At 41.5% G+C, this 18,758-nt stretch overlaps 1 protein-coding gene across 4 annotated transcripts in view; it reads right to left on the reverse strand.

Moving 5' to 3' along the window:
• suco (SUN domain containing ossification factor) overlaps window positions 1-18,758 on the reverse strand; it is a 44,714-nt gene that overhangs the window by 14,016 nt on the left and 11,940 nt on the right. For 2 of the 4 annotated variants that reach the window (XM_070554058.1, XM_015971796.3), the window contains exons 2-12: window positions 14,777-14,885; window positions 12,651-12,731; window positions 12,008-12,312; window positions 11,366-11,506; window positions 10,863-11,034; window positions 10,068-10,176; window positions 4,442-4,569; window positions 4,126-4,193; window positions 3,937-4,044; window positions 882-987; window positions 43-63 (exon numbers count right to left, since the gene is read on the reverse strand). In XM_070554058.1, the coding sequence (XP_070410159.1) occupies window positions 43-63; window positions 882-987; window positions 3,937-4,044; window positions 4,126-4,193; window positions 4,442-4,569; window positions 10,068-10,176; window positions 10,863-11,034; window positions 11,366-11,506; window positions 12,008-12,312; window positions 12,651-12,731; window positions 14,777-14,885 (1,348 nt within the window). The remainder of the gene's footprint in view (window positions 1-42; window positions 64-881; window positions 988-3,936; window positions 4,045-4,125; window positions 4,194-4,441; window positions 4,570-10,067; window positions 10,177-10,862; window positions 11,035-11,365; window positions 11,507-12,007; window positions 12,313-12,650; window positions 12,732-14,776; window positions 14,886-18,758) is intronic. The other 2 variants (XM_015971799.3, XM_015971798.3) reach the window with 2 other exon arrangements.

Genomic DNA, 18,758 nt, shown 5'->3' on the forward strand with positions numbered 1-18,758 from the left:
TAGTCTGGTTACAATCCCTGACAGTGAGAGAAGAGTGCCAACCTTTATGTACTTGATGAACATCTGATGTGAGCAGAAGACAGGAGAGTGACAGCAAGAGAGAAAAATAAAACAAGAAATCAGTAACGGAAAAATTCAAGCTACAAGCAAATCAAGAATCTGGAAACAGTTCAGCTGTCAGGAAACCGAGCACATCGCTGATGTGTGTAGTTCACGCTCAGGTCAAACCGGACAGGTGTTTCTAACAAGCTAGAGGCGCTCAAACAAAACAAGAAATGAACACTAAAATACACAGAACAAGAGCTGATGATGGAGAAGACAGAGCAGGAATCAAAGTCAACTCAAACACTAAAAAAACAGGACGACTGCAGGCATTAACACGGTGGGTTTAACATGCAAACAAAATCTACAGTGAAGAGTGAGAGATGTAAGGGGACAGTTAAGAGAAGCATCTTCATCCTGTTTGCACACATTCAGATGAGAACAGTCCAGCTTCGTCTCACTGGAAGGATTTTAAGATCATAACATTAATGCTTAGTGTGAAAACACATTGGAGTGTGTCAAAAGTCCTCAGGCTAAATATTACAAAATTATTGTCAATAGATCATTTAGTGCACAGTTAATAAATATGGTGAACAACACAGGAACACAAAAGGTGAGCTTGTGATCAGGCAGACTCAGACTGGTGAAGATGTAGCATCCAACACTAGGTTGGTTTAAAGTAAAAACAGAAATCTGGAGGAAATCACAGAATTTTTTTTCTTGTTTTATTATATTTACAGGGAGAAACAATCTGTTATTCCTTTGATATTTCTAGTTTATCAAACAACTGAGAAAGCCTGAATGTGCTTTTATACGACAGAAGCAGAAAAAAGGAGTACCTTCACATATTTAGCATAAAGCTGTTCATCCAGAGGGAAGCTCTGGACGATCCGCTCATCACGTGCATGGAAAGTGCCCAGCTTTACCCACTTGTTGGTGGGATATCTGCCAACAAAACAAGTAAAAAAAAAACAGTAAATTATTTCTAAAAGGGTGGCTGTAAGTGATGCTTTCTCTGGAAGTCTGTTGCTGAAAGTCAGAGAAGGGAGTCATTTTTTAAATAACCTCAACTGCTGCACTGATTTTGGTGAAATTAAAGATGAAAAACTAAAGACTGAAGAGCTGAGGAACCTCAAGAATTGCCAGATAATAAGCAGCAGTAAAGTTAACATTGTGGCTTTAAAATTTGAGGTAAAATTTCAGACATTTTTGCAGTTTTAAAGGGAAACTAGACAGTTTAGGCTTGCTTTTAGCACCCCCTAGTGTCAGTTTAGTAGAACCAAAAGCAAAACTTAACTCCTGGCTGTGCATTCATCTTTTAACAGCTTAATCGAACAACTAAAAGGTCTCGCCAGCCTTCTTTAGTGTCTACAGCAGGGGTGTCAAATATGCGGCCCGCGGGCCGGAGATGGTTGTGTAAACTTTATTTTCATACTTTACAATGTAGAGTGAAAATAAACTTATCAGTGTGAGCAAGTTTTCTCTGTAATGAGTATAAATAAAACAAAGCTGCGCTCAAGGCTCGCACAAGAACTTGAATCACATCCTGAAGTTGGCCGCCACTCAGGATGTGACTTCTGATGTTGATGTGCTGGTGAAAGCTAAACGATGTAAAGTAAAATGAGTCAAATATACTTTAAGTGCTGCATGAAACTGGTCTAGCCATGTGACCTGTAAGCTCTTTGAATCACTAAGGAATTTTTATTTATTGATTGATTTTTTTATTTTTTCAAATTTTCAAGTACACTTCAGGTGTTGTACTTGTACTATTTTGGATACACTGTCCTCAGGCTCCAGCCTTGTTTTATAGTGATTGTATTAAAACAAAGAAAACAATCTGAAGTTTTTTTTTATTTACCGGTCCGGCCCACTTGGGACTAGATTTCCCTCAATGTGGCCCCTGAGCTAAAATGAGTTTGACACCCCTGGTCTACAGGAATGATTCATCATTAAATTAAACAAATCAGCTGTGTTCATGATCTAAAACATGTTGGAAGTGGAATATTTGGGCCACAGGAATATAGGGGCTGGGTGGCCTTTCAGTAACCCTGTAAAAAGGTCATTTTTGCACATAATGGCTCAGAAAAAACTTTTAAAAATAAGAAAAAGTTGCAAAGTCCTTTAATAAATACACAGAAATACAGTGCTCAGCATAAATGAGTACACCCATTTAAAAAGTATGAATTTAATCAGTAGCTCAACAAACAATTTCCAGAATTTAACAAGGCTGGGTTTTATTTAACACTCATTTAGCTCCATAAGATGAAATTTAAGTTTAATAATATAACTTGGATCACAAAATCTTCAGTTTTACTAAAATTGGTTAAAGCAAATATGAATACATCCCACAACAAAAACTACTAAATCTACTATTTTGTATGACCACCGTTATTTTCAAGGACAGCACACAGTCTTCTAGGCATGGAATGAAAAAGGTGGAGACATATTGCAACATCTGTCTTTTCCCATTCTTCAAGACTAACGTCTTTTAGAGCCTGGATGCTGGATGGAGAGTGATGCTAATCTTGCTGTTTCAGAATTCCCCACAGGTGTTTGATTGGGTTCAGATCAGGGGACGTACTTGGCCATTCAATCACCTTCACCCTGTTCTTCTTCAGAAATGGAACAGCAGCATTAGATGTGTGTTTTGGATCTTTGTCGTGTTGGAAAAGTCGACCAAGTGCACAGAGTGATGGCAGCATCTTCTCCTTCAGTATAGAGCAGTACATTGTTGAGTTCATGATGCCATCAATGAAGTGCAGCTTTCCAACACCAGCAGCACGAATGCAGCCCACATAAGGACACCGCCACCACCTTGTTTCACTGTAGGCACCGTGCATTTCTCTTTGAAATCCTCACTTTTACGACGCCATACAGTTTTGAAACCATTAGTTCCAAAAAACAGTGATCTTTGTCTCGTCACTGCAGAGTCCAGTGTCCCAGTAGTCTTCATCCCTGTCAGCATGGGCCCTAGCTAATCCTAGGCGTGCTTTTTTTGTGAATGGGCTTCAGGAGAGCCTTCCTTCGTGGACGATACCCATGCATGCCATTCCTCTGCTGTATGGTGTCTCGGGAAATGGTCCCTTCAGTTTGGCTTTCTACTGCTTTAGCTAACTGCAGTGAACTTGCATGGAGATTTTCTTCAACCCTTCTCATTGGAAGACGCTCCTGTTAAGATGTTAACTTCCGTGGACGGCCTGGACTTCTCTGTAAGATGGTTGCACTTCCATCGTTCTTAAGTTTTTTGATCACTTTTGCTACAATATTCTGACTGATATATAAAGCTTTGCTGATCTTCTTGAAGCCCTCACCTTATTTTTGTAAAGAAATGATTTCTTTTCTGAGATTTTGTCACATTTCTTTTCCATCTGGAGCCACTGCTGACAGCATGAAACGAGAAGGGATTTCTTTATTAAGTAATGCCCTTTTATAGTCACCTGTCTGCTGGACACCTTTTAAATGAACCATTAGACTCACATGTGGTTGAATGCCTGTTAATTGGAATTGTGTAGTCTTAAGTGTGGCTTTTCTCCTAAGACTATAATTGGCGTGTGCTCATTTTAGCAACATGGGCTTGAATGAATTTGTTGGGAAAATCACTTTATTGTGTGGGCAAATTAAATCTATTTATGGGAGTATTTTGTAGTTTGGTGTCTCATAGAAACTGTTGATTCTGAAAGGGATAAAAGGTTTTCTGACAAATGTAGTGGGGTGTATTCATTTTTTGCTGAGCACTGTAACTAACTTAAATATTGTTCTCTCTACCAGCAACAAGTTGCTAGTTGGTAATGTAATCTTTCCCACACCCTCAGAAATGGTTTGATGCATCAGTCCATTGTTCTACATTACTCCTACTTTATTTTACTTTTGTTTGAGGAAAGGTCAGAAACCAACCTGTCGCTGATGGAAACTAGGAAGTCTTTAGGCGTGGATGAGAATAGCTCAAAGTTGGCGATGTCCAGCTGTTTGACTTGGATGGGCTCACAGAGCTCGATCACAAACCTGACCAGAAACAAACACAAGGCTGGTTATGAAAATAAGTAAGTCATGAGAAATTAGGCTGTGCTCCTGCTGTGCACCCACCAGATTTTGTTGCTGCATGGATTTAACATATAAAGGTCCATGTTTTCCATTAGAATAGCTGAAGTACTCTAAGAACAGGAATAAAAATTATAAATAAAAGTTGACAGACATCATTATCGCCACATTTATGTCCTACATAAATACAAATGTGCTGAGCATGCTCATGTCTGATTATGTAACATGTCAGCATGACACCTGAACCTTCGTGTGTGTTAGCGAGTCTGTGTGCACGCACGCATGCATGCATGTGTTTGTGCGTGCATGCATATGTGCAAGTGTGTGTGTGCATGCATGCAAGTGTGTGTGTCTGTGACACCTTGGCCTCGTTGTTGGCAGAGAGGATCTTGGCACCACACTCCACAGAAGCGTAGTTATTCTTGAAGTTTTTCTGGACTTTCTTCACCGGATGGAGGCCGCTGCTGGTTGACGTATGGAGAGTTTGACCTGGAGAGAAAGACGTTAACATCAGAACTATTACACACTCTGGAAAAGGTTTAAAAGAGCTTCAGGGAAACACATTCTTTATTGACCACAGATAAGAGCAGAAGGAATCTGTACGGTCATGCTTGTAATATTTTCAGTTAAGATTCAAAGGCTTGTTTAAACAATAATCTATCATTTCACCCAAGGACATTTACACAGAATGTTTTTATGATGAATTTTATTCATGTTAATTTTCTACAAAAATATAAATAAAATCACTAACCAGGTCAAACCTAATAAGGCCTAATAGATAGGGCTGAATGATTTTAGGAAAAGATTGAATTGCGACTTTTTTCTTTGAAGAAATTGCAATTCAGTTAGATTAACAATTTTCTTCAAATCAGGGTTCAATACATTATTCACAATATAGTCATACAGATATCACCATAAAAACATTAAAAGCTATTAATTTTCTCCCATTGTTAACTTGTTTAATGGTTGTTTTTTTTAATGTTCTGTCAGCTGGGCTCAGCTCCAGTACCGGTATCCCCCCGTCCTCTCCCAGCGCTCTCTGCTGCCGCTGTAACACAGGAAGAAACCCCGGATGTCTAAAATCAGGGTATATACAGCAATCCTTAAGTAAAATTTACTACTTTTTAATACTTTTTTTACTACCTTCAGAATTTTTTTAAAACCATCACAACACTAAATTGCAAGTGTTAATCAGCGACCTATTTACACATATTTTAACATATTTAACATACAAAAAGAATAGACTTAGAGACTCACTGATGTTGACAACGTATTGCACATATTTATTTTACTTAGAAAATAAGCCAGGCACTTCTGTTCAGCGGTTCAGACAGTTGACCACGGGGCCTGAAATGATGCACAACGACCACTGAATATGACGTCATCATTATGTGACTGGATATGCTAAAGTAGGGCTGCTCGATTATGGCAAAAACAATAATCACGATTATTGTGACTGAAATTGAGATCTCGATTATTTAAGACGATTTTTCAATTTATGTTGATTTTTATTTTTTTATTCAGTCATAAAACTGCTCAGGGCACAATGAGGGCAAAAATAAACAAGAAACAAGATGATCACTAAAATAACTCCTGATTCCCAGTATAAAAAGACCAGTATACTTACAGCTCATAGTCTATGACCCAAGGGCTACAGACCTTGGTTTAACTCATTTAAGTCTAACCAGTACAGACCCAAATACCAATTTCTTGCAAATACTGACAACAAGAATTATACAGTGGCATTTATAACAAATAAATGCAAATAAATTGATGTTCACAAAATGTTGCATAACATTTATTGAGTCGTGTCAAGGTGCTGTAGGAGAGTGCACTAGCACCGTGTCCTCAGAGAGATTAGTTATCAGCGTGAGGAACTTATTTCTACCTTATTTATAAACTATTTACTTACAAGTCCATCAGTTAATGTAATAATTGTCCCAACCACAGCTGCACCCCCACCCCCCAACACGGTCTCAGCAATCGGGGCAAGCTGCACGTGTTTAGCGCGCCGCACGCGAACATTTACCCCCAAATTCCACTACCTCCGCTCCGCAGCGCTCCGCTCCGACACGAACGCCGGAGCAAAATCGGTCCCGTTGTAGTCAATCAGAGTAATTCCACTACTGCGGCCGTGCTCCGGCAGTGCGGCGCCGTGCGCCGCCCTCTGCTCCGGCGTCCGGCAAAAATAGAATCGATCCTATTTTCGCCGGACGCCGGAGCACCTCCGCAGTAAATGGACAGAAATCACAACGGCCCAACAGGAAAAGGAGCAAGCACAATTTCCGTATTTCACAATAAATCGATAAACAAAAGGCGTTTTTTGTTTCATACGCACAGATTTAACAACTTTTAACCACTATCAATGGCGGCTGAAGTTTAAATGCACAAAATTAAGCCATAAATACAGTTTCCACTATCAAAGTAGTCACACTTTGTTGATCCAAACACTGCTGATCTCTCAACACACATGATGGGCAGATTAAACAGTTCATGTCGATGCTTCTCCCACACAACGGGTGTTTGGATCTAACTTCCGCGTTTATTGCTCAGACTGTATCGCAAGATCTCGAAAGTCCCGCGCATGCTTGTTTGCCCACCTCAGGTCTCCGCACCGGAGCGGAGCCGTTGTAGAGCGGGTACCAGTAAAAATTGAGTTCGGAAGCGAGCGGCTGCGGAGGGCGGGGGCGGACCGGAGCGGAGCGGAGCGGAGGTAGTGGAATTTGGGGGTTAGCCGTTTTTAGCGGCTCAAGAGCACGCAGGTACGGTGTGTGTCACTCACTCTGGTTACTCCAACAGGAAGCCGGCTCTGAGAGCTGTTTCTTTAGCGACTGACACATCACTACATCATTCCCTTTCCTAATGTCCTGAAGAACGGTCCGGAGCGCAGGCGGAGTGTTTAGCTAACCTGCAGGAAATGTCGACGACAGTTATCCAGAAAGTAGCTAAGGGTTACCAGAGATGTTTCTGAGGTGTTCGCTAGGTACTTTTAAGATTTAAAAAGTCAAGAAGGGGGTCTGAAAAGCTGCTAGAAATAGCGTCAAAGTCGCTAATGGGCTCGACACACAGGAGGCGACATCGCCTCTCCTCCATTCATTTTCAATGAGACATGCGCGACAAAGCGATAATCGCGGGTCACTCTCCTACCAAGCGAAACGCGAAAAACGTGCGTGTGAAAGTTTGCACTCGTGCACGTGTCGTGCACGGACGACCCAGCGACGCGATCCCAGAAAGTTGAAACATTTTTCAACTTTTCATCGCTGTCGCTCGGACGAGGACCAATCAACGGAGGTTTCATTCACTGACCAATGAGCGGACAGGATGCTCCGCACATCTCCGAGCAAACATGGAGGAGAAGTTGATTATTATTATGTTTTATAGTAAATTCAGAAGTAAGATTTCACATAACTCTAGCAGCACCTTGTGAAACATCATATCTACCACTTTTTTTTAAACTCTGAACCGCTTAAATAACCTTAATTCCCTCCAACCTGACACAGCCAAACAAAACAACGGAAGTTTCGATTTCGCCATGGAACAGAACGCGTAGACGGCTTTGCCGCTACCGCAGATCGCCTCCCGTGTGCCAGGTAATAAAAGCGACAGCGACAAATTTCGCTGATCGCGGTCGTTTGTCGCCTCCCGTGTGTCGAGCCCATAAGTTGGCAACACTGTGGAGGAGCGCTTCATTTGCAACTCAGGGCAGCGCAAGTGGGAGGAGCAAATAATTGGCTTGTTTTGTTTTTATAATCGTTCAAAACATTTCATTCGGAATATATTTCTATGTCGATGTTCAGAATACGACACCAGATAGTCTGAAAAAAAAAACCTAATTTGGAAAAAATAATACCTCTGAGACCAAATTTAACACTTTTAATGGCCTTAAATTTGACTGTTTTTATTTATCACTTTTTAATACTTTTTAAAACCCCGCGGACACCCTGAAAATAGTTGACAACAGATCCTGGGTCAGTCAGGAGTGCTATAAAAATATGCAGCTTTGCCCTACAAATAGACATGATTTTTTCCTGATTGTTATTAATCCTAATCTTAATTGGGGCAGCAGTGGCTCAACAGGTTGAGCTGGTTGTCAAGGAATCAGAAGGTTGCGGTTTCGATCCCGGCTTTGGACAGAGAATTCTGCTGTTGTGTCCTTGGGCAAGACACTTAACCCACGTTGCCTTCTGGTGGTGGTCGGAGGGACCGGTGGCGCCTGCGCTCGGCAGCCTCGCCTCTGTCAGTGCGTCCCAGAGCAGCTGTGGCTACATCGTAGCTCATCACCACCACCAGTATGTGAGTGTGTGTGAAAGGATGAATGATACACTGTAGTGTAAAGTACTTTGCAGTCCTCACTCTGAAAGGTGCTATACAGGGAGTGCAGAATTATTAGGCAAACAAGTATTTTGTCCACATCATCCTCTTCATGCATGTTGTCTTACTCCAAGCTGTACAGGCTGGAAAGCCTACTACCAATTAAGCATATTAGGTGATGTGCATCTCTGTAATGAGAAGGGGTGTGGTCTAATGACATCAACACCCTATATCAGGTGTGCATAATTATTAGGCGACTTCCTTTCCTTTGGCTAAATGGGTCAAAAGAAGGACTTGACAGGCTAAGAAAAGTCAAAAATAGTGAGATATGTTGCAGAGGGATGCAGCAGTCTTAAAATTGCAAAGCTTCTGAAGCGTGATCATCGAACAATCAAGCGTTTCATTCAAAATGGTCAACAGGGTCGCAAGAAGCGTGTGGACAAACCAAGGCGCAAAATAACTGCCCATGAACTGAGAAAAGTCAAGCGTGCAGCTGCCAAGATGCCACTTGCCACCAGTTTGGCCATATTTCAGAGCTGCAGCATCACTGGAGTGCCCAAAAGCACAAGGTGTGCAATACTCAGAGACATGGCCAAGGTAAGAAAGGCTGAAAGACGACCACCACTGAACAAGACACACAAGCTGAAACGTCAAGACTGGGCCAAGAAATATCTCCAGACTGATGTTTCTAAGGTTTTATGGACTGATGACATGAGAGTGAGTCTTGATGGGCCAGATGGACGGGCCCGTGGCTGGACTGGTGAAGGGCAGAGAGCTCCAGTCCCACTCAGACGCCAGCAAGGTGGAGGTGGAGTACTGGTTTGGGCTGGTATCATCAAAGATGAGCTTGTGGGGCCCTTTCGGGTTGAGGATGGAGTCGAGCTCAACTCCCAGTCCTACTGCCAGTTTCTGGAAGACACTTTCTTCAAGCAGAGGTACAGGAAGAAGTCTGCATCCTTCAAGAAAAACATGATGTTCATGCAGGACAATGCTCCATCACACGCGTCCAAGTACTCCACAGCGTGGCTGGCAAGAAAGGGTATAAAAGAAGAAAAACTAATGACATGGCCTCCTTGTTCACCTGATCTGATCCCCATTGAGAACCTGTGGTCCATCATCACATGTGAGATTTACAAGGAGGGAAAACGGTACACCTCTCTGAACCGTGTCTGGGAGGCTGTGGTTGCTGCTGCACGCAATGTTGATGGTGAACAGATCACAACACTGACAGGATCCGTGGATGGCAGGCTTTTGAGTGTCCTTGCAAAGAAAGGTGGCTATACTGGTCGCTGATTTGTTTTTGTATTGTTTTTGAATGTCAGAAATGTATATTTGGGAATGTGGAGATGTTATATTGGTTTCACTGGTAAAAATAAATAATTTAAATGGGTATATATTTGTTTTTTGTAAAGTTGCCTAATAATTATGCACAGTAATATTCACCTGCACACACAGATATCCCCGTAAAATAGCTACAACTAAAAAAAAAACTAAAAAATACTTCCAAAAATTCAGCTTTGATATGAATGAGTTTTTGGGTTAATTGAGAACATGGTTGTTGTTCAATGATAAAATTATTCCTCAAAAATACAACTTGCCTAATAATTCTGCACTCCCTGTACAAGTGTGAGTCATTTATCATTCCCATAATCTAAGTATTTGTTCTCCAGACTTACTTTTCTCCTTCTCCACCTCCATCACTTGCTTCCGCCACTCATCAAAGGTGTGGAAGTCATCTTTACTTGGTACAGAGGTGTCGGCTGTTTTAACATCAGCCCCCACCATCTGAAACACAAACGCGTCTAAATCACTTACAGGAATACAAAGTATAGTCTCATTTAATTAGAAGATTCCTTTGCATGTCGTCACTAATAATATTCATGAAGCACATCGAGTCACAATAAGTGAGATTTTCATGCTCAGTTTATGGTGCTTGGCTCACTCCCGGCCACTTAAAACACTCAGATTCACTGAGCTGGGAGTAATATTTCTGATAATTATGTAAGTACCCTTTGGACCTCACAAGAGCGTCTGATCCGAAAAGTCCAACTCAGACACTCTAAACCCAAAACAACCAAACAAGAATCTGTGGCACACACAAACAGATTATTCATCCGATTCTAATAATTACATAAAACAAGCCTGCTCTTGGGCACATGTGCATTTTATAATCATTCAACCATGAAAGTTGCTAAATCCAGACCTAAGATATAAAACAGTCATATGTCTGCCAGATATACTCAAAGGAGATTCACACCCTGGTCTGAACGCTGTTAGCAGCTGAGAGGATGCTGTGCTGCCCGTTGACATGAGGAGTGAACACATTGATGGGTGTAGCTTTTCTTGCGTGCATGTAAAAACATGCAGGTTAGATAAAAGGGTGCTTCAATAACCAGCTGCTGGGTTTGCGTTACCTAAAAACAAGAAACGGCTTAACGTGAGATGCACGTGTGTGCCATGATGTAACCAACCTGCTGGTGATGGTGGAGGGAAATGTTGCCCTCCTGCACCAAACTGGAAAGCCCTTCTTCCAGCTCCTGTCGTTGCTGCTGCTTTGAGTCGGCCACCTCTGGATCAACCTGAACCTCCGTTTCCAAATCAGCACTCTGACCTGATGGCTGCTCCTCTGGCTCATCCACATTACTTCTCAGAGTCAATGAGTTGGATGAGGAGGAGAAACAAATGGGCAGGGGGGGGGGGGGGGGGGATAAGAAATAAAACCAATTAGTACAAGATATTATTAAACACATGGCGCATAAAAAAAATCACTTCATTGGATTGCCATTCATTGGAGCAGGCAAAAGAATGGGAAAAGTCAATTAAAACCAAACCAAATAAATAAATAAAAGCTAAAAGCAGAAGTAAGTGGAGTGCAAGGCCAGCAATTGACTGTTGAGCACAGCAGAAAGGTGTAGCTTGCACTCTGATTACCCATTTCTTTGCTTTGATCGACTTCTGATGGTTAGAAACTCACCTGAGGATCGGGCTGCCAAAAGGGGAGTTTTCACAGGTTGCCAGTTTGAGGGGAATGACCCTGCACTGTGAATCAGAGTGCTCAGCAAACACAAAGCTGTCTACTGGGAGTTCATCTCCTGCACTGGCAACCCACACTGCACTGAGGAAAAGAAAGGACATGGCATTTACCACATCTCCTTACACCGGGGAAGCCAGAGACAGGAGGACAGGGTCGGAGAGAGGAGGAAATGGGGGGAAGAGTAAACAAAGAGCAAGAAAAACAGAAGGCAAGGAGGGGAGAATACATGAAAGGAAGTGAAATGAGAGCGGGGATAGAAGTTTGCTCGTTGTGGGTGAGCTGAAGTGCCACAATGTCCCAAAGCTCAAAACACGTCGACAATTTTTTATTCTTCTTTCAAGCTCCACCCAGAGGATTTCATGTCCACTGATCAGCTTTCTCTGTCAGAAAATAAACATCTTTGTGCATCAACAGTCCCAGCTGGCCTTCCATTGAAAAAGGATCTCCTTGGAGGAGAACTATGAGGTTCTCTTTCACTTTGTGTTCAACTAGTTCTTTGCTAAAAAGAATAGTTAGAAAACTAAAAAGAACAAACGTAAACAAACACAAATATCCAAGTGAACGATGATTAGCATAACTTACCCTGTGTGGGCTGAGCCAGCGCTCTGTGAGGTAGGTACATGTTCAGCTTCATCAGGGGGTGTCTGCGAGTCTGGTTCCAGGCTGGGTTTACCAGGGATCTCTGCCTGGGGTAGATCATCTACTGACACATGGTCCAGAATTGGCTCTGATTCTGCAGCTTCCTGGTCATTGTGTGGTGTGTGTGTCTGCAGGTCCAAGTCTGCCTGGGGCTCCGGGGTGGGGGCTGGCTCAGGAACAACAGATGTAGGCTCTAACTCTGGTTCTGGTTCAGTCTCCCCTGTCCCAGCCTCCACTTGATTCACAGTCTGATGAAAGACAACAGAGAGGTCGGAGTGTTTCGTATCCTGACTTTAGACTTCTGCTGTTGAGTAAAACACTGGATGACAATAGTTTCTTTAGTATTGTGTGTGTGTGTGTGTGTGTGTGTGTGTGTGTGTGTGTGTGTACTGCCTTCCACTGAATGAAATCGGCTGTGTTTTATAACCAACGAGATGTAAAAATTAAAAGTTTGAAAATTAAAATGCAGTTTTCTGCTCACCTCATCATTTACCATCTTGTCTGATCTTTAAAATCCTTCTTCATAAAGAAATATAGTTTAACCTCGACTAGAAATAGTTACGCAGTGGTCGGTGTTTGCTCTTACCTGTTCACCTAGTGTGTTTGCTAGCTTCTCTGTCTCTAATCCCATTTCATATGATGTATGTGTCGTCCACTCTTCCACCGCCTGGAGGAAAGAGCAAAATATATCCAAATTCTCACTTGCATAACTTGATCATTGTTACTATTTCATTCATTTAAGTTACTGTTTCACTCAAAATGGTTCATGTCATTGTGAAAAAATATTAGATGCAGAGGGTGTTTTCCTGTGTGGATGTGAAGAGGCTCTGTGTTGTAGGACAAAGGCCACTTCACTAGGCTCATGACAGACTGCCAGGACTACTGGAACCCAAACAACCAAAAACCCACTTCTACAAATTCACATTTATTCTGACAACAAGTTACACAAACATGAAAAGCTGAAGGAGCTAGATCTGGCAAAGCCTCTGGTCGAAAGGGTCAAAAACAGACTATCTAACAAATGAAACATGAATGTGTAATTTGTCGAACTCGAGTGAATAAATAAATCACCTGTCTTCAAAGACAAAATTAGAAACTCACTTTAAAGTGACTCAAAAAAAGATTTATTTTTCTATTACCCTATTATTAATTTATTAGATAGTCTATACTTTCTCTGCTGAGATCTTACAAACACAAAAATTTAAACCATCGATCCATTTTCTACCATTGAACCGGAGTCGGGTCGCGGAGGCAGCAGCCTAAGTCGAGAGGCCCAGATTTCCCTCTCCCCAGCCACTTGGGTCAGCTCCTCCGGGGAATCCCTGGTCAGGTGAGAGACATAGTCCCTCCAGCGTGTCCTGGGTCTACCTTTAGGCCTCCTGGATGAACGTGCCCAGAAAACCTCACCAGGGAGACATCCAGGAGGCATCCTGACCAGATGCCCGAGCCACCTCAACTGACTCCTCTCGATGTGGAGGAGCAGCGGGTCTACTCCGAGCCCCTCCCAGATGACTGAACTTCTCACCCCATCTCTAAGGGAGACCCCAGCCACCCTGCAGAGAAAACTCATTTTGGCCGCTTGTATTCACAATCTCATTCTTTTGGTCACTACCCAAAGATCGTGACCATAGGTGAGGGTAGAAACATTGACCGGTAAATCTAGAGCTTTGCCTTCTGACTCAGCCCCCCCCCCCCCCCCCAACAAATCGGCACAACACCCGCATCACTGCAGATGCAGCACCAATCTGCCTGTCGATCTCACGCTCCATCCTTCCCTCACTTGTGAACAAGACCCTGACATACTTAAACTCCTCCACTTAGGGCAGGACCTCATCCCTGATCCGGAGAAGGCATTTTAAACCAAAGACTTTTATTTTTTAGAACACAGGTCTGGGTTTAAAAACCTGCTATCTTATCATCTTTGATTGTAGACAGATTGTCCTCTGATTTTCTTTTAGAGGTCTAACATAGAAAGAGTTTATGGATTTTACCTTTTACCAGAAAAATCCATGTCTATATTCATCAAAACTTTTGATTCTTAGTGCGATGCCGTTTATCTAAATATTTAAACAACAGCTGACCTTTCAAAGGTTAATAATCCCAAGAATATTAGAAAATCCACTAAGGAATGTCTCAAGAAAGGAAATGAAGTATTACGGATGGACTTTGATTTGAATTCCAACATGTTTGAAGGATTTGGCAAAGGAAGAACAAACCTGAAAACAGAATGTTACAACTCAACGAATCATGAAAGGAACAGAGGTCAAAGGTCTCAGCAAAAACCTCCTCATAGAGCTAGTTATGCTAGAGAAGACAACACGAAACCAAACGCTGTAGTTGTCTTTTCCCCAGATCTACTAAGATTTTTTTTGAAGATATCATTTTAAATAAAAAATTTCCTATATTATTAAGTATTTACCAGGAGTCCTGACACCACTTTATTTTGATATCTACTCCTCAGTTCACTCCTCCTACTCGTTCAGCAGTCAGTGGGTTATAAAAGTGCTTGACCCGACTCCGAACATGCTCTAGGATTTCTGCAGCACCCTTCATCTCAGCGCCAGCACTATTAATACAGCTAACCATCCCAGAGCTGACACAGCAACAGTGGCTTCTCTGAATATCTCATTTAAGGTTGGCAAAAATAAATAATTTTAATAAAGGCTTGTGGGTTGAGTTGAACACAAATAGAGATGTGAGACTTTACTGCACCTGGTTTTGTGTGGAGTCCTGCTCCTGGCTGTCCAGGTCCTTGTCCTGGACAGCCAGGCCTGAGCCAGATGAGCTCTGCTCTGAACAATACACATGTTGACTGTGGTACCTAAAACACAGACAGAGGAACATTTCTTAGTTAATACAAGCCACATCATCATAGAAGGAAAACACTGTGCAGAGGGTTTTAATGACAAACAGCACGAGTCAAAGAATTCATCGCATCCTTCATCGTCAAAAGAAATCCGTCTCTCAGGGGAAGACATGAAACACAACATTTCTGAACGTGGACTGTGAAAGCAGCGAGATTTAGAAAACAACACAACAAGAGAACCAAAACCGAGCCCGACTGAGATTTAAACCATTCCAACAAAGTTTTTAAAAAGCATCAAAATAGCATCTGAAACACTCAAACCAAAGAAGTCTGAAACAAAACTGTGTGTATTTTTATAAGCAACACAGGGAAAAATCCCCCCCCCCCCCCACACACACACCTCTATTGGTTATCTTCTGCCCATCTTGTAAAAAAAGGAGGATGGAGGTTGAGTTACTGCATCAGTCCTTTCAGCTCCTTTTAAGTCAACCGGCTCCAGGCTAAGTGGGTCTGAAGGACCACTAGCCACCTTTTTTATCTCAACAACGAGGATCATTAGAAACAAACCACAAAAAAATCTGCTTCTTTACCAAAGAGAACCATCTCAGAGTGTTTATGGTCTTTAGAAACGACCTGTTGAAAACGTAGCCCACCTCTGCCATGACACAGAGCATGTGCTTTCTCACATACATAAATTAGACAGAGGACACGTAGAAGACGAGACTAGTCTAGACAAGTCTTATTCCAACTAGAATAAAAAACTGCTACGCTTTTTATTAAACAAGAAAAAAAAAACAATGGAAATTGAAAAATCTCATGATTTAATAACTATTTTTGTCTCCAGCACCAGAAAGAGTGCTGACCCAAAAGAAACCGAAGAGAAATTCATACAGCATCACAACAGAATTCCCAGTTTCTTAAAACAGGAAAATTATGTTTGATTTACAGGCAGACGTGATACCAATTGGTGGCCAGCTAAATTATTCTGGTCTGAGAGGTCCTCCGTCGGCCGACTGGAATAAAGCGTATAACCGCATACAGCAAAACTAGGCTTACTTTGGTATTTTTAGGCCCTGGCAAAAAAATCAAACCTCGTAGATTATAAAAAAGTGGTGATAACAACTTGGAGAATGATATAAAAATTTCAGTTGCATCAAAAAAACACCAACCCAGCACAGAAAGAAAGCACACTCTCGAACTAGAATAATAATCATTTGGTAATCAGATATCAGCATCAGGAGAGAGCTGCACATGTGGACACCCATGTTAGCACCTTGTCAGCGCTGCAGTGCTGAAGGACAGGAGGACTGAGCATGCATATCAACAACCACTAAAATATGACCGTCTGTACAAATTGCCTCTCCAACTGTGGTCTATTTATTACCATCTGAGGTGATAAAAATGCTGAGACGATGTATGACAGCAACATCTGGCTAACTACTAGGGATGAGCGAGTACACCACTAGCTGTATCTGTATCTGTACTCGGAATGGGCGTGGCATAACCCAGAAGTGGGCGTGGTTTACATCAATGTATTATTTTAAGTCTGAAATTGATATGGATTGATCAGAAGTTGATATGTGTATTGTTTATTTTAATACTATTTACAGAGCAGCCTCAGAATTGAGATAAAATATTTTTGATCACAATAGTAAAGAAATTATTACAGAACAAGTGTTTCAATAAAATCAGAACATTAATATTTGAGTGCATGGATTAATGCATCTGAACTCATGCAGTAGGAACTAGGAAATATGAAATGCTAGAACCAGACACAACTTTATGTATATATTTGTTTTAATTTGATTAAACAGATTTTTTTCTTAACGTTCTTGGCATTTTGCCACACAAAGTTAAACAAAACAATGTTGATTAAGGTGTGTGTGTGTGTGTGTGTGTGTGTGTGTGTGTGTGTGTGTGTGTGTGAGTGAGTGAGTGAGTGAGTGAGTGAGTGAGTGAGAGAGAGAGAGAGAGAGAGAGAGAGAGAGAGAGAGAGAGAGGGAGATCAAAAAAATAAAAAACCCGACCGGAGCGGAGGTAGTGACAACAGCACGTCAGCTCTGTCTTGTCAAATGCACCATGTCAGTTACGAAAAAAGTAACTTTAAATATTCAACCGAAAAAGAGGCGAGCTGAAGAAAACCTGGGGAAAACTGAAGAAACGTGAGCAACAGTGAAGCAAGCACAGCGAGATCCGTTACTGTCTGTGTCTGTGTGTGTGTGTGTGTGTGTGTGTGTGTGTGTGCGTGGATGAGCCAGACGGACTGCGCTCCCGGCCGGCTAGAGAGTTTTGTGTGTAGGGAGGGGCGGGCATTCTATGTGACTGGCCAATCACAGAGCATGAAGACAGTCAGTTACCCAATGAGGATTTTCCTTCAGCACGATTACAGATATTGACTCGTTTTACTAGTTTCATGCTCGTATTCATCAAAAATGCTTTATCCATACCGGCTCATCCCTACTAACTACCACATTTTTTTAACATTACAGTGACTGTAAACTACTTGAGATTTATGAACAAATGACATCCTAAAATGATTATACGTTCATCTCAGTGATAAAGCTAATGGTACTCCGTTTGACAGCTCATTCGCCAAAATGATTACAAAATGATTTTTACTACTTCTGAGAAGCTTTCAAAGCTGTGCTGCAAGAAAATAACGTACATTAGAGAAAGCATCAATCTTTTAGCTGGTATATCAACAAGCTTGCCGAAGCCCTCATCATTCTGACAGAAATACAGAAATTCCCAAGCAGGTGATGATCAACAGTTAGGTCTATGCTGGAAAATTATTAGAAATAGTCAGTACATACAATACAATATCATTTTAAATCTTCTTGTATTACTCATCTCTTAGGGATGTACATAGTTAACCGGTTAACTGCCGTAAAGGTCATAACCGGTTACAACAGCGTTGCCCGATTAATTGGTGTTAACTAGTGAATAGTGATGTGTCAATGAATCAAATCTTTTGAACAGGTTTTTAAAGTGAACGATGAGAGCAGAGTCCCTGTAGAGAACTGTTCATCTTGTGTTCAGTATCAAAGGTTTATGTTGCAAGACCGTCAATATTGACCCTTTAGGAATGAAATTAAGTGCACCTGCTGTTTATTTAGCTTCCAGACCAACTTTTGATGCTTCATATTCTATTGTTCAGCACCAATAAAAGGTATTTACTCTACGTTTGTTGCTAAAATATTAGGCCCATACATTCATAATGACAAGAACCAAATCAAAGCTCATAATTAATGCCACACCAGATAGTTCTCAAAAAAGCCTCAAAGGGAATGAGGGGCACCTGAAATCCCAACAGTCTACACTCATGAGTAACTGCACGAGCCACTGGCTGGTGTAGACTCCAGGCTAAACTTAGCCTTTACGCTTTACTGGGTTTCAAATGCTTACTGTGTCTTACATCAGCCTTGGACACTGAAGCGTGTAGAAAGTCTTTCACTGGATGTGTCATCTGGTTATGCAACAGACTGAGGACGAGATGATTAATTGTAACAATGGTGATGCTGTTATTAGATATTTTGTAGTGAATATATTGATAAAGTCATAGTTTGAAGTAATCAGATTACTGAACCACTGACCTGGCTTTGCTGCTACTAGACGTTTTGTTGTCCAACAGTGTGGATCTTTGTACTTTGAGGCTTATTTTAGCATCAGCTGCCTCATGTTAGCGTTAGCTCAATGTTAGCACTAGCAACAACAGGTTGCGGAAGGGTCATTTACGACTTTTGAAATTCCACTTTCAACCAGCAGGTTGAATGATTAAAACAACCAATTCTCACATAAATATTTAGGCCGTATAAATATTTATTCTAGTAGAGTTAATGATTTTTTAAATTTATTTTATTTACTAAAACATTCATTTTAATGTGACAA

Source organism: Nothobranchius furzeri, chromosome 8, assembly GCF_043380555.1.
Source record: "Nothobranchius furzeri strain GRZ-AD chromosome 8, NfurGRZ-RIMD1, whole genome shotgun sequence".
NCBI lineage: Eukaryota > Metazoa > Chordata > Actinopteri > Cyprinodontiformes > Nothobranchiidae > Nothobranchius > Nothobranchius furzeri.